This window comes from Eupeodes corollae, chromosome 2 (assembly GCF_945859685.1).
Source record: "Eupeodes corollae chromosome 2, idEupCoro1.1, whole genome shotgun sequence".
Taxonomy (NCBI): domain Eukaryota; kingdom Metazoa; phylum Arthropoda; class Insecta; order Diptera; family Syrphidae; genus Eupeodes; species Eupeodes corollae.
The window spans coordinates 120,935,982-120,949,470 of record NC_079148.1 but is presented as its reverse complement, the minus strand read 5'-3'; the positions used below and the strand labels follow the sequence as shown (position 1 = coordinate 120,949,470).

Sequence of the window (13,489 nt, the reverse complement as noted above, 5' to 3'; positions counted from 1 at the left end):
GTTATTTTGAATCAAACCTTTGAAAAACAGCATTTTTTAGGCAAACTTTTGTACAATAATATCTTTTAAAATTCAATGATGATATTAATTTTTTTTTGGCACCAATAAATGGTTAAGTTTACAACCTTTATTTTCGTATATAATTTTTTAGGTATTCTTCAAAAATTTATTCATTTTGCCAATCATAACTCAAAAATATGCTCCTAAAATACAAAAAAAAATCTTATACCTAACACTAAAATAAAAATAATTCTTATAGTAACAGTGGAAAAATTAAAACAAAAAATAAATTATTCTTATTAAAGTGGTCGAAATATTAGAATAAAAAAAGAAGTTGTTATCACAATATCGACAAAACAAAATTAAATTAATTCAAAGAAAAGTAATAAATAATTATAAACTAAATAATAAAAAATAAATAATTTTAATGGCAATGGGTTTGGCAAAACATAATTCTAATCTGAATCATAGGTCACTAAAAGGTTGTTTTAAAATTGAGAAGGGGGTCTTAAATTACTCTCATATCTTGCCCAACTTAAAAACCATATTATGGTCATAACATGAGCGCAGCATCCAACCGTTTGTTCGTTTCTTTGCACTTGGGAACTATTTAAGTTACTTATATTTTCATTAAAAGTTGAATCGTAATCCATTTTTGTCAAAAAACATATTTTAAAAAGAAATCACATCAAAAAACCAAATATCAACTGCATCAAACCAAAAAATATAACGGAAAAAAACTAATTGATAGATATTTAATAGCGTGAGTGGTTAACTCTTTCTTGTATGTTAAGCTTATACGTGTTAGGTATAAGATTTGTTTTGTATTTTAGGAGCATATTTTTGAGTTATGATTGGCAAAATGAATAAATTGTTGAAGAATACCTAAAAAATTATATATGAAAATAAAGGTTGTAAACTTAACCATTTATTGGTGCCAAAAAAAATAATATCATCATTGAATTTTAAAAGATATTATTGTACAAAAGTTTGCCTAAAAAATGCTGTTTTTCAAAGGTTTGATTCAAAATAACTCAAAATATATAAATCATAGAAATGTAATTTTAAATTTATTTGAAAGATATTTTTGACACCTTTATTTTAATCCATTTTTGATTTTCCTAGATTTCTATATCCAAAGATATTAGCATTTATGTCGAAAAAGTGCTGATTTTTAATGGTTGGACATTTCAAACTTCAATCTCAAATATCTCGGATCTCCCATGAGTTATGGACAAAATATTTTTGCAGATATATCCGGCTTAGAACAACCTTTAAGATGATACCAAATTCATTGGTGTACACTCCGGGCCGAAAATGAGCATACCCCTTTTGAGTAAAGTCATCAAGCTTTATATTTTTCAGAATGATAAAATCGTTCCTAGCAACAATATAAATAATTAAGAAATTAAGGGAAAAGATTTGACTTACTGTACAATTTGAATGGGCCCCACTGTGTTTGCTGTTGTTGCTGATTCTGCTGTTGCTGTTGTTGTTGCTGCAGCAATTGTTGTTGAAACAATTGCTGTTGTTGCTGCATTTGCTGTTGTTGTTGGTGCTGTTTAAGGTTCGTCTGCTGCTGCTGTTGTTGTTGCTGCTGCTGCTGCTGATGCTGCATCAGTGATGAACTATTTACACACAATGTTGACATTGGTTCACAATTCGCCATAGTTACGGCCGTTGTCGTCAACGGATTATTATTTGTGATGCCCGACGATGTGGATGGCACTACTGTAGAAAGAACTGCCGACGGAGGTGCATTGATTGTGGGTGAGGTTGGTTTCAAATGGAGTCCAGCAAATTGATGTTGTTGTTGCTGGTGCTGATGCTGCTGCTGTTGTTGCTGCTGTTGTTGTTGCTGCTGCTGCTGCTGTAAAAACGCATTCAAACTGTGATGGGGTGTAGTGCCCGACCCAGCACCACCTACTCCATTAACCATTCCATTAGCAGCTGCAGCCACAGCAGCAGCAGCGGCTCCATTCGATAGTAAACTTTGCTGATGCAAGATAAGCTGTTGTTGCTGGGGTAGTAGATTGGCCATAGCTGCCATTGCAGCGGCAGCAGCATGCTGCTGATGTTGCTGTTGTTGTTGTTGCTGTTGCTGCTGTTGGGCGGCTGCGGCTACGACAGCCGCATTCAGAGTGCCATTATTTACCGAATCGGTCAACAATCGGGCTTGTGGTGTCATTAACCGTTTACGCTTCTTGGGACGAGCACCAGCTGCCCGGAATAGGGTCGATGAATAGTAGCTATATACAAAAAGGAGGAATCAAAATTATTATAAACCAAGGTTTTTATTGAACAAAAAAAAGTCTGCTGCATTTTCATCTGCATACCTGTCATAGTAGTAGTCCCTGAAAAGAAAGAAACAACAAGAGAACAAATTAAAAGGAGGTTTTTCGGAAATTTTCTTATTTAATCAAATAAATAGGGATTCATGAGGGTTACACCCCCAAAGGACAATTCTACATATATAACAAAAGTTTCTGTCAATATTTGATTTAGAATTATATTCCAAACCAACCCAACCCAACCCAATTTTCTCACCCTCGATTAACTTTGGGTCTTGGAGGGTGGTTCGTTGAGAAAAGGTATGTTTTGTGAAACTCTTCAACAACTCAAAATCCTCACAGATTTATATAAATTACCGAGGTCGCCCACAAGCTGGTAGTTAGTGGTTCGACCGAACTCACCACACCTCCCAGGAATCACTTCACACCATGCTCGTTCGTCAACGTTGTTGGTTGTTTGACTTTTTGGTCTGGTTTTTGAAGGCAAAGGCAGGACAGTGTGAAGTCAGTTTAACCTTAAACAATTTATAAATAAAACTTCAGACAGTATAGCTAACGCCTGTCACACAGATGCGGGACAGAAAAACAGAGAATATTGGGTCAGCAGCAGTACACTCTTGAATTGTACAACCGGCAGCAGAAAGAGTTTCGGGAAGTTGATTCAGTTCCAGAGAGATGATGATGACAACTGGACGAATCCAGTGCGGTAAAAAGTGTCGGTCACACACAAACTTCCAACTCCCTGTGAATACGAAGTGAATTGTGGCATAAAGTCGAGCGGGATGGCAGGCATCATCAGGAGGGTGTTTCTGTTTATACCAACGAATTTTCCACTTGGAAAAATGTTCCTTTTCAAGTTATTTTTTTTTTAGTTTGAGTGTTGTGTGTGTTTGGTTGTGACTTTAACCATACCCCCTTCACCGCCCCCCTTTTTCAACACTGATGATAAAGAACCGGAACGCGCTGTGGAGCAAAGTTATACAATTTATTTCCGGTCGCTTGCATTCATTTATTCAGCAAAAATGTTCACTCTTCTGTTGATTTTAGCAAAATAGTTAGGAGTGGCGCCCGGGTGTGGGCCTTTTTTTCTGAAAACTTTGTATATATGGCAGAGAATGAATGAAAATTGTTTTATTTGTGAGAAAGGTGTAAAAAAAGGAGGACAGGAACTATTGTCAACCCTATATAGTAGCGTTATAAGTAGGTCTAGTAGCAGCGGTAGAATGTATAAGGATCGGACGGTCGGTTGATTTTATTTTATTTTGTATTGCTTGTTTTTTTTTGTGAACTGTAAAGTGCCGCTCGTTGTCATTGTTGGTATATATATTGAGGAGACAGTTAAGTGATGAATTGGTGTTATTTGTGAAGGGAATATAAAATAAATGTTAAATGGAATGTAAATAAAAACAAATGGAGTACAAAATGATGTTGATGGTTTGAAGTATATTTGAAAATGTCTACTGATATGTTTAAAAGGCAAAACTGAATTCAAGGACTCATATATAGTGTTTTTAATTGTTTGATGGAAAAAAACAAAATATTGCTTAAAGTATAGTCATTTTTGTATGGCTTGTAATAGTTTAGGAAAAAATCTAAAAAAAACTTTTATTGCATGAATATTCAGTACCCGAATTCGAAGTTTGCAGAAATGACAACAGAAAGGACCTTAAGTTTTTGCGAAATTCTAATTGGTATACATTCTCCTGGATAACAAATAAAGAAGTGATATCTATTCACCAATTGACCTTTAAAGTCTCATAGGCTGGGATTTGATCCTTTTGACATCTGATTGGCTTGCCAGACCAACTTTCTAATTATAAGGTACGAATAAAGAAAAAAATTGGAGCAAAAACATAACAAAACATTTAAAATCTTAATTAACAGTAACACCAAAGTCATGTTAAAAGCAAATAATTATCCATTTAACAAACTTTTTTTTATCAAAATACCACACCTCTCCCATCACTAGCACGCATGTAACACAACAGAATACCGCAACAACCAACCAAACGCGTTCTATAAAAATTCTAACACCAATTTGTATCATGCAATACATTTTGTTCCAACTAAATGGAACATCACATGCAAGATTGTCACTCATGGGTCATGGGGTTGCATGTCGTCTTGGTCATTATTATTTTACATATAACCGACATATACAAAAATACAAAAGGACATTTTTAGAATGCCACTCCTTAAAATAATAATAACAAAAAATTATTATGTACATTTTCATGAAAATTTGGGGTAGATGAAAGGAAACCAGAAAATGACCTTCCCTGTTTCCTTTTTCCTTGATACCCTTCAAACATCATTTACCAATGTCCAATTTGATTAAGGGGTTGCCTTTTGTGCCCAGACAGTCTGTATGAGGCCTCAGCTTATAATAATAGCCATCAATCATATTATTTTTTCTTTATTCTAATGACCGTTTAGCATTTTAATGCTAACCTAACACTGATACCGACCGATTCTGACACCACCCACTGACCGTTTCAAAGGTTTTGAACAAATTTATAAATGGGTATGGATTTAACTCTTATGTTGCGGGACGCTTAATTGAAGGTTTATCAAATTTGAGGTGACTTTGGGTTTATTTTTTGACGTGACGTAAGCAAATATGTAGGTTAGGTAGGTATGCAATATCTCAATTAAGGACAAGGAGGATTGAAATATATGTAATCAATCAAGACTTTTATAATTTACCAGTCATTTCCTGTTTTTGTAATATTTTGTCGTTTCCGGCCAACTTGGTGTGGTTTTGGTTCAGCAACCATGTTGACATCTGCAAAAAAAAAAAAAGAATAACTTTAAATTTCGGACACAGTTTTACAATAACAAAAATTAAGAACTAAACTAAACTACGCCAAAAATTTGCAGGTGACCTTCCTTAACCAAAATTATAAACAAAAGTCTTTTTAAGTTGTGCAGCTTGTCGTTAAGTCGTCATCTTCTCAAATATTCTCACACAAAAATGTCAAATAAATTCCTTTTTGAAAATCTTAACCAAGAACACAAATATTTCATCAAAAGACAAATCATCATCATCAAAATCAACATCATCATAAAGGCATCAACACAATTATTATTAACAAAAAAAGAAAATATATGCAACGTTCATGGGATACACATGTTAATTGACTATCATCGAGGGCATAACAAATTGTAAAATATTTGAAAGCTATTTTCCATTTGGCATGCCAAAAGCGTGACGTGGCGTGAATGGAACGTATTCAGCCAACCAGATAAACAATCAACCAGGCGTTTAGGATACTAAAGGTGCACACGCACACTGCACAGTGGACAAGCTAGAAACAAAAGTCAAAAATACTCCAATCGGAATCTAATGAATTTATGAGTTGGCAGCACTTGAAAAAACTCAACTTTAAGACTTTGAAAACTAATGAATTAATGGAAGAAGTCCTGGATTTTGGTTGTCGATTAATTGAAAAGTAATCTTGAAATGAGTAAGAATTTACTCAAAAAGTATTTAAAACAAGATAAAAAGCTGTTTATGTAGATTTTCGTGTTTTGTAAAAAATATTAATTACATTTTTCTTAAAATTTACAAATAGTTAGCAACAATATTTTTCATATGATAAAATAAGTTTTATTCCAATTTTTACTAATTTTGCGTAATGGTTTTTGTAGATTCTTATTTTTTATTTAAAAAAAAACGATTATATGTATTTTCCTTAAATTTTAACCTTTTGATTAAATAAAATTAGCTGGAAGGCAATAACTTTGCAATTTTTACCAACTCTAAGTATTATTTTTTTAGGTGATAAATTTTTTTTTTTTTAATTTTGTTTGATTCATAAAAAAACAGTTCATTTAATTTTTGCTGAAATTACTTATATCAGTTTTTATCACTTCACAATGTAACGAGCTATCCATTTTGAAGTTTTAAAAGCATAGGGCTATAATTCGACATCTGTCAAACTAATTTGTTAAACCCATTTTTGTTTTCAGTAGAAAGAAAGAAAGTCAGACTTATACGAAAATGGATCACTCAACTATCGCAAAACCCGTACGAATTTTTACAACCTACTACGAAAAATGTGAATTTGCCACAGCCACATATTGAGCTTTAAGAGAAGATTATGGTTTTCATAATCGTCCAACTACTCAAGAAAATTGGCAAAATTGTAAAGAAATTTGAAAAGACTATATTGGTATCAGATATTGAAGGGCCTGTCATCATTGTTTTTCTCGAACAAGTGAAAGTGCTGGCTAAGACTCAAATATGTCGATTCCTCGTCGTTCTCAGGAACTAGGACTGCATTTGGATTTACACCTTCAACCATATAAAGTCCAGCTTACTACTTCAACCATATAAAGTCCATCTTACTTACTCACAACGTCGCAGAAACGTCGAATGGATGCTTAAACAGCAGGAGGTGGCCGGCTATTTTTCGAAACAAATGTATGTTTATAAACATGAAATTGAAAATCCTCAAGCAATTGAAGAGAAGCCATTACTTCCACAAAAAGTCACGCTCTTTGGCCCGGAGGTTTGGTTGAATCTTACTTCTTCGAAAACGATGATGGAACAACGTTATGGTCATATGATAACCGACTATTTTTGGGCTGCTATTAAAGAATACTACTTGAAAAATATGTGATTTCAACAAGACGGTGCCACATGCCACACAACTCGAGCGAATATGGCTTTATTGTAAGAGACATTTCCTTGCCTCGTTATTTCTCGTGGCTTCAAGATCATGCGATTTAACACCGCTACTCATTATTTTGTGGTGCTACGCAAAAGACCGTGTTTATGCAGATAAACTTTTAACTCTTGAGCACTTCAAAACCAACATTCGTCAAGTTAAGGCTGAGATGCCGCCCAATATGTGTCAAAAAGTGGTCGAAAATTACCTTAAAAGAATCGATGCTTACAACAATTCTCTTGGTGATGATGTAGTATTTCACACATAACGTCAATGTTAAATCTTTATAATAAAAAATTAATATCATGAACAAAATATGGTATATGTGTTTTATTTACGTTTACTGTTGAAACCCCAAAGTGGATAACCCTGCATAATTCTAAATTTATTAGTTCGTTCCAACTAAATTTTTCACTTGCTTCAGCAAAGATATGATGGACGACAAAAAAACTTTCTGACGTACGGACGTACGAAAGTAAGGGAGAGGGGGGTAAGACGGGCTACCCGTCTTATATCGCAACCGTTTGACCAATCAGGATCTTTTATGCGCGTGACGCAGCGCCACCATAATAGCTTTTAGTCTACGCAATGAAAGATCGACGACGCCACTGTTTTCGTTTGTTAAGTAGAAAAAATAGTGCCCGAACTAAAATAATTTCTATATCAGTAAAAGACTAATTGCAACTACGACGACTGCAACTCCAACATCTAATATCGGATTAGCCCAACTGTCACAGGAGCTCAGCGAAATATTGAAGGAAAACCAAGCCTGGTTGTTCTATTTGGGTTCATGACACTGAAATAAACAAGACACGAAGTGCTCCACAAAAATCAACATTTTCCGTAACCACTCCCCAGTCTGTTGAGAACTACGGCCTAGTGACTTAAAACTCTCAACTATTCCTGTGTGCGAGTAATGTTGTCAGGAATGGAGGGGACCTACAGTTAACATGCCGAATCCGATCGGCTAATTTAAGAAAGCACTTTTTTGTGACAAGAGTTACTCTTGAAGAATAAATTTTATTTGTTTAACCCCATCTTTCCCCTCAGTGTTCACCATCTTACCCGACGTAGGGGGCATGATAGGGAAATCTGACCTTGTCTACTTATTGTCAATTCAATGTTTAATTATTTAACATATGTTCATAATAAGAATTCATTATAAAAGATTGATTACCAAAGATGATTACTGAAATAAAAACAAGAGTAAAGATACGAAAATGTTAGTTTTATTGAGATTCAAACGTAAAGTATTTAGTCTCACCGCTCTCTCCCCTAATACACACGCACGGTGCACAGTGCACATACGTATCTCTCGAAAAACCTTTCATTTAAGTTCTAGGGACCTAGGAACGTCGAGAAATGGCAAAATTTTCAATTCGACAAATTGTACTAATTGAAATAAGTTTCTATGGGTTGTTAAAAAAGAAATATATATTAAGTTATAACTGCAGTATTTAGTTTTTTCCACAAAATAATACAAACAGAACCACTGTGAATTAATCCAAGAGGCCTTACAAATTTGGCAAAGATTAACAATCCATCGGTCAGATGGCAAACGAGTAAAATAAAATGATGAAAATCAAAACTGTAGCCAATTCTAATTGCATTAAAAATAATAACAAAAAAACCTTAAACAAAAACATTGAAAGCAATATTGAAGAGAAATCCACGAAGATTCAGTTTTTGCGTTTTATACCGAAATTAGAAAGTCCTTATTATATACCCCATTGCAATTGTCATTATATTCTGTCATGTACTATATACCAAGTGATGTATATTTTGAGTATAAAATTCTAATTTTGAATAAAAAATTAATTTAATTTTACTCTACTGTGGCTTTTATGCACACCCTCTGTTCTCTGTATCATTCTCATCCCCCTTTATCCTATTCATCTCATTTTTGTCTCGTACATACATATTTATATGTAAATGCACCGCACAAACGATTTGTCTATCAACAACCAGACAACTGCACATACAGATAGGTATGAATGAAATTAGATTTAATGTACATAGATATAGGTATATGTGCATACATCAGAACCATTTTTGAAGGCATTTGAATTCTAAAGGCCCGTCTCGCGGGAATATGAAATTGATTTTTAGAGTTAAAATGTAAATATTTGTTTTAATCTGAAAAAAGTTAAGAATAAAAGTAAAATAACACGGGCCCCAATGAAAGCAGAACTCATATTATATAGAAAAATCGTCCGTACACCCTTTTACAACACTCCGTTTGGGAAAGGGATTCAATAGTTTAAAGTTGGCATCGATTTTTTAAAGTCAAAAAACCTGATTCGAGAAGTTCTCGTGTATATATAAAAACAAAAATTGGAGAACAAACATTTGTATTAATTTTATCGAAGTTTTTACTCCTAAAAAATGTCAAATGTTTATTTGTATTTTTTTCTTTCAATTTTCATTTAAAAAAATTTCGACTTTCTTATACCATTAAAATAAAGTATTGCGCCCAAAATAAAAAAAAGTGTCACGACAAATCCGTCCCTGAATAAGCAAATGGGATATAAAAGTGGATTGTGTCATTATCGCCATATCCAGCGTATGTAGAATGTAGATATAAAACTAGCTCTCAAATGTTTTTGGTTTGTTTGTAAATTTTTGACTCCCTTTCTCTTTCGCTGTCTCTTCTCTTGCATGAAATTTATTCAAATTTTAAACTAGAAACAGTTTTGCGCTTTTACCAGAAACATCTTAATGCACTTAGAGTCGCTATAATGAAATTTCCTTTTGGCATTACACACAAATATTCTGCATCAGTTTTATGTGTTACTTTATAACAAAAAAAATTATATGAGACTCAAAACAGAAATGTCCCTTCTAACGAAAGGATAGATTGACAATGCATGTGAACTTTATTACATACACCCTCTAACACCATTCCCAACCAACTGTACGCTCTCAAAAAAGGAGGAATATATCCGTATAAGGGATTTTAAGCTTCGCAATGAATAACGCCGGAAAATCCCAAAAATGTGCATTTAATTAAAAATAAATATTAAGCATTGTCGTGTCTGCCGCGTCGTGAGTCCTTTTTCGTCGCATCTATAAGCTAGAAGAAATGATAAATTTTATACCCTCTATAAAAGGGAGGTAGGCTAAAATGGAGATATTCAAACAAAAGTTTTGACAATGCCCCCACTGAATCGCATTGACATTATCCTCTTCATCATTCATTTGTTTGTTGCTTACAAACTGTTGAATGAGATGATTAAGCTGGCATAAACATCATATTAACTCTTTTCTTTATAAAACATAAATATCGCGAGTGTTTTGTATTTTTAACAAATACTGACATCAACCCTTTTGGTATTAATGTTTACATAGTCTGAGAGGTAAAAAAGATATCAAAAAGTGAGACATTTTTTTAACTTCCCATAGGAAGTTATTGTAATGTAAAATTGTAAATTTTGACATTTCTCGACGTTTCAAGGTCCCTAGAGTCGAAATACAAATTTTTTAAAAAGATGTCAGTGCGTGCGTGTGTACGTACGTTCGTCCGTACGTTCGCGACGTTTTTTTCGTCGTCCATAGCTCAAGAACCAGAAGAGATATCGACTTCAAATAAATTTTGTTATACAGATAAGGCAAAAAGATGCAGAAAGGGCTCTCATGAAAATTGCGTGGGTGGTTTTCTTACCATAACAGTGTGAAAAAAAGGTGAAAATTTTGGTTAACCCTAAATATCTTACAAATTAAAAACGCTACAGACTTGAATTAAATTTTATATAGTAAATTGTAACGTGATATCAAAGAAGTATATTTTTTGAAAAAAAAAATCTATTTAACGCTTTTTTTATAAATCAATAAAACAGAAAAAAAAATTTGTCACCTCCAAAATTTTACGATTAAAATATGATTTCATCTTCAAAACAATTTTGTGCAAAAAAAATATGTTTTTAACATCTGATAAAATTTTGAGAAAAATCGAATTGACAGTTTTTTTTACAAAAAATTAAAAACCGATAAAAAATTAACAAAAGTTGGTAAAGAATGATTTTTGACTCAAATATCTTTTAAAAAATTTAAGATTATATCTTCTAACTAATTTTACTTATTAGAAATATTGTTTTCAACATTAGGACAAATTTTGAGAAAAATCTAATTGTTAGGTGTCTTACGAAAAATTAAAACCTAAAAAAAAATGTATAAAAGTTGGTAAAAATTGATTTTCGTCTCAAATATCTTTTCAAAAATTGTTGATATTGGCTTTCAACTAATTTTATCTTTCAAAAAATATTGCTGTTAACATTCAGTAAAATTTAGAAAAAATCGAATTGACATTTTTTATACAAAAAATTAAAAACCTAAAAAAATTTAACAGAAGTTGGTAAAAATTAATTTTCGACTCAAATATCTTTTCAAAAATTTTAAATGTAGGCTTCAAACTATCTTATTACAAATATTGTTTTCAACATTCCATAAAATTTTGAAAAAAAATCGAATTGACAGTTTTTTTTACAAAAAATAAAACTCTTACAAAAAACCAGACTAAATCTTGGTAAAAATTTACTTTCGGCTCTAATAACTTTTCGAAAATTAAAAATATTGGCTTCAAACTTATTTTATTTCACAGAAAATATTGTTTTCGATATTCAGTAATTTTTATATACAAATCCAACAATCCGTTTTTTCATACAAAATAAAATATACAAAAAATAGTACGCAAATTTGGTAAAAATTGATACGAGTACATATAGACAAACTTTTAAGCAAGACAAATCGACAGACGGGATGGGAGGTTATCAGTGTGGGTCGCATCCCAGCCTCCTTTTTTCACTCTGGAGAGCTTGAGGATCCCGCAGAAAATTGATAAGACGATGAACCATCAGGAAGACGTCGACAACATTAATGCTTTGTATAGCGTTGGCATATACTAGTTGTTAAATACGGTGATACTATTCTTGTCCATCGTCGAGAAATGTCAAAATTTTCAATTTGACAAATCGGACCCATTACAATAACTTCTATGGAAAGTTAAAAAAACTCTAATTCCCAGAACCAGAAAACCAAAATGTCAGTTTTAAAACCAGAAATCTCAAAAACAAGTCTTAAAATCTTAAATCCTATTTGGGATCTGCTGAAAAAAATGATAATCTCCTTGCTCTTCCTGAGACACTAAGTGAGCTGAGATCTGGACAGATTAAATAGTTGAATAACTTGGACGACGCCATCGTAAAAAACCTTATTAAAGATACGCCGAGGTGAATTATGGCTTTAATAGATATTGGGGGAGGAAATATCCACTACGCAATAAACAAAAACTCAATTATCTTATGTTTTATTTAAAAGTTCTTCTCATACATTAATAGTATTAAATGTTAATAAACAATACTGAATTTAAAAAAAAGTCATTTTTATATTTTTGAAATTATTGCGAAATTTTAAGGTGTGCCACTTTTTTTGTAACTCAGTGTACTTAAAATTTTGAAGTACTATACATTCCTTTTGTACTTTAAATAGTATAAAAGTAATTGGAATTAAAATTCAAAAAAAATTAAAAGAAATCTGAAAATTAAGATACTGGTACTTTAAATGAGTACAAGAGAATCGTACTCAAAAAATGTAAGTACCAAAGAATTCTGAAAGTTCTCTTACTTGAACATTAAGTAAACTTTAATTGCCGACAACAACTTAAAGACAACTCTGATGATAAACATAAAATTTTGCCTTTAGGGGAAGTATTTGAAGTATGGCTTAAAGAATTGCTCAAGAACGCAAACAAATACCAGATATTTTGTAATTTTCTAATCTTACCCAGAAGAAAATCCTGGAAATTTGCTTTATTTGAAAACTAGCATAGGTACTTATAGTTCTCATACTTATCTCGTATTAACACTTAAGAAGACTTAAATTGAGAAACACTTTCAAGTCTTGTTTTTTATTTTGAGTTAATTTTTATTGTAAACAACTTTATATTCCGGATTATAACTGAAGAATGTTCGAAATATAAGCTTTTCTGCTATTCTGTTCTTTTCAGTTTCTTGGAATAAGAACTGTGGCAAAAGATGTTGCTTTTTGAAGTTTAAAATTTCTACCTACAATCATATATAATAATATATACAATACATATAGCAACTTCCTTGCACATTTCAGACAACAAAGAGCTGATGTTCGGTTTGGCTCGGCGTCGGTCGTGGGGGCGACGGCAGTGGAGCTGGGTGATGAGAGGCTTCATCTTAATTATGAAAAGTTTCTTTTTTTTTCCTCCCCAGTTTTCATTTTTCCCATTTCAACTCGACTAAGTGACTTAATTCCTTGTTTTTGATGATGGCATAGTGGTTTGGTTGATGGTTCTGCGATGGTATTGTTTTGTTAAAATCTGACTGAAAGGACTTTAATTCCATAATTTTTGTATTTTTTTTTCTCACAACTTTTGGTTTAATGTTTATGAAGATGGACGCAGCCCCTACCACTGCAACAACAACACTCCGTGGATAAATGAAGTGGGTTGAAAGGATATAATATTCATAATAGCCAAGTTACATGGAAGTGGTGAAAAGG

The 13,489-nt window shown here is 32.6% G+C and overlaps 1 protein-coding gene across 5 annotated transcripts in view; it reads right to left on the bottom strand.

The window, feature by feature from the left end:
- The window catches only part of LOC129944342 (putative mediator of RNA polymerase II transcription subunit 26), a 94,242-nt gene that overhangs the window by 9,140 nt on the left and 71,613 nt on the right, over positions 1-13,489 (bottom strand). For 3 of the 5 annotated variants that reach the window (XM_056053700.1, XM_056053702.1, XM_056053701.1), the window contains 3 exons: positions 4,998-5,076; positions 2,337-2,354; positions 1,432-2,249 (listed from right to left, as the gene is read on the bottom strand). In XM_056053700.1, the coding sequence (XP_055909675.1) occupies positions 1,432-2,249; positions 2,337-2,354; positions 4,998-5,076 (915 nt within the window). Of the gene's footprint in view, positions 1-1,431; positions 2,250-2,336; positions 2,355-4,997; positions 5,077-5,148; positions 5,289-13,489 lie in introns of those variants that run through there. The other 2 variants (XM_056053704.1, XM_056053705.1) reach the window with 2 other exon arrangements.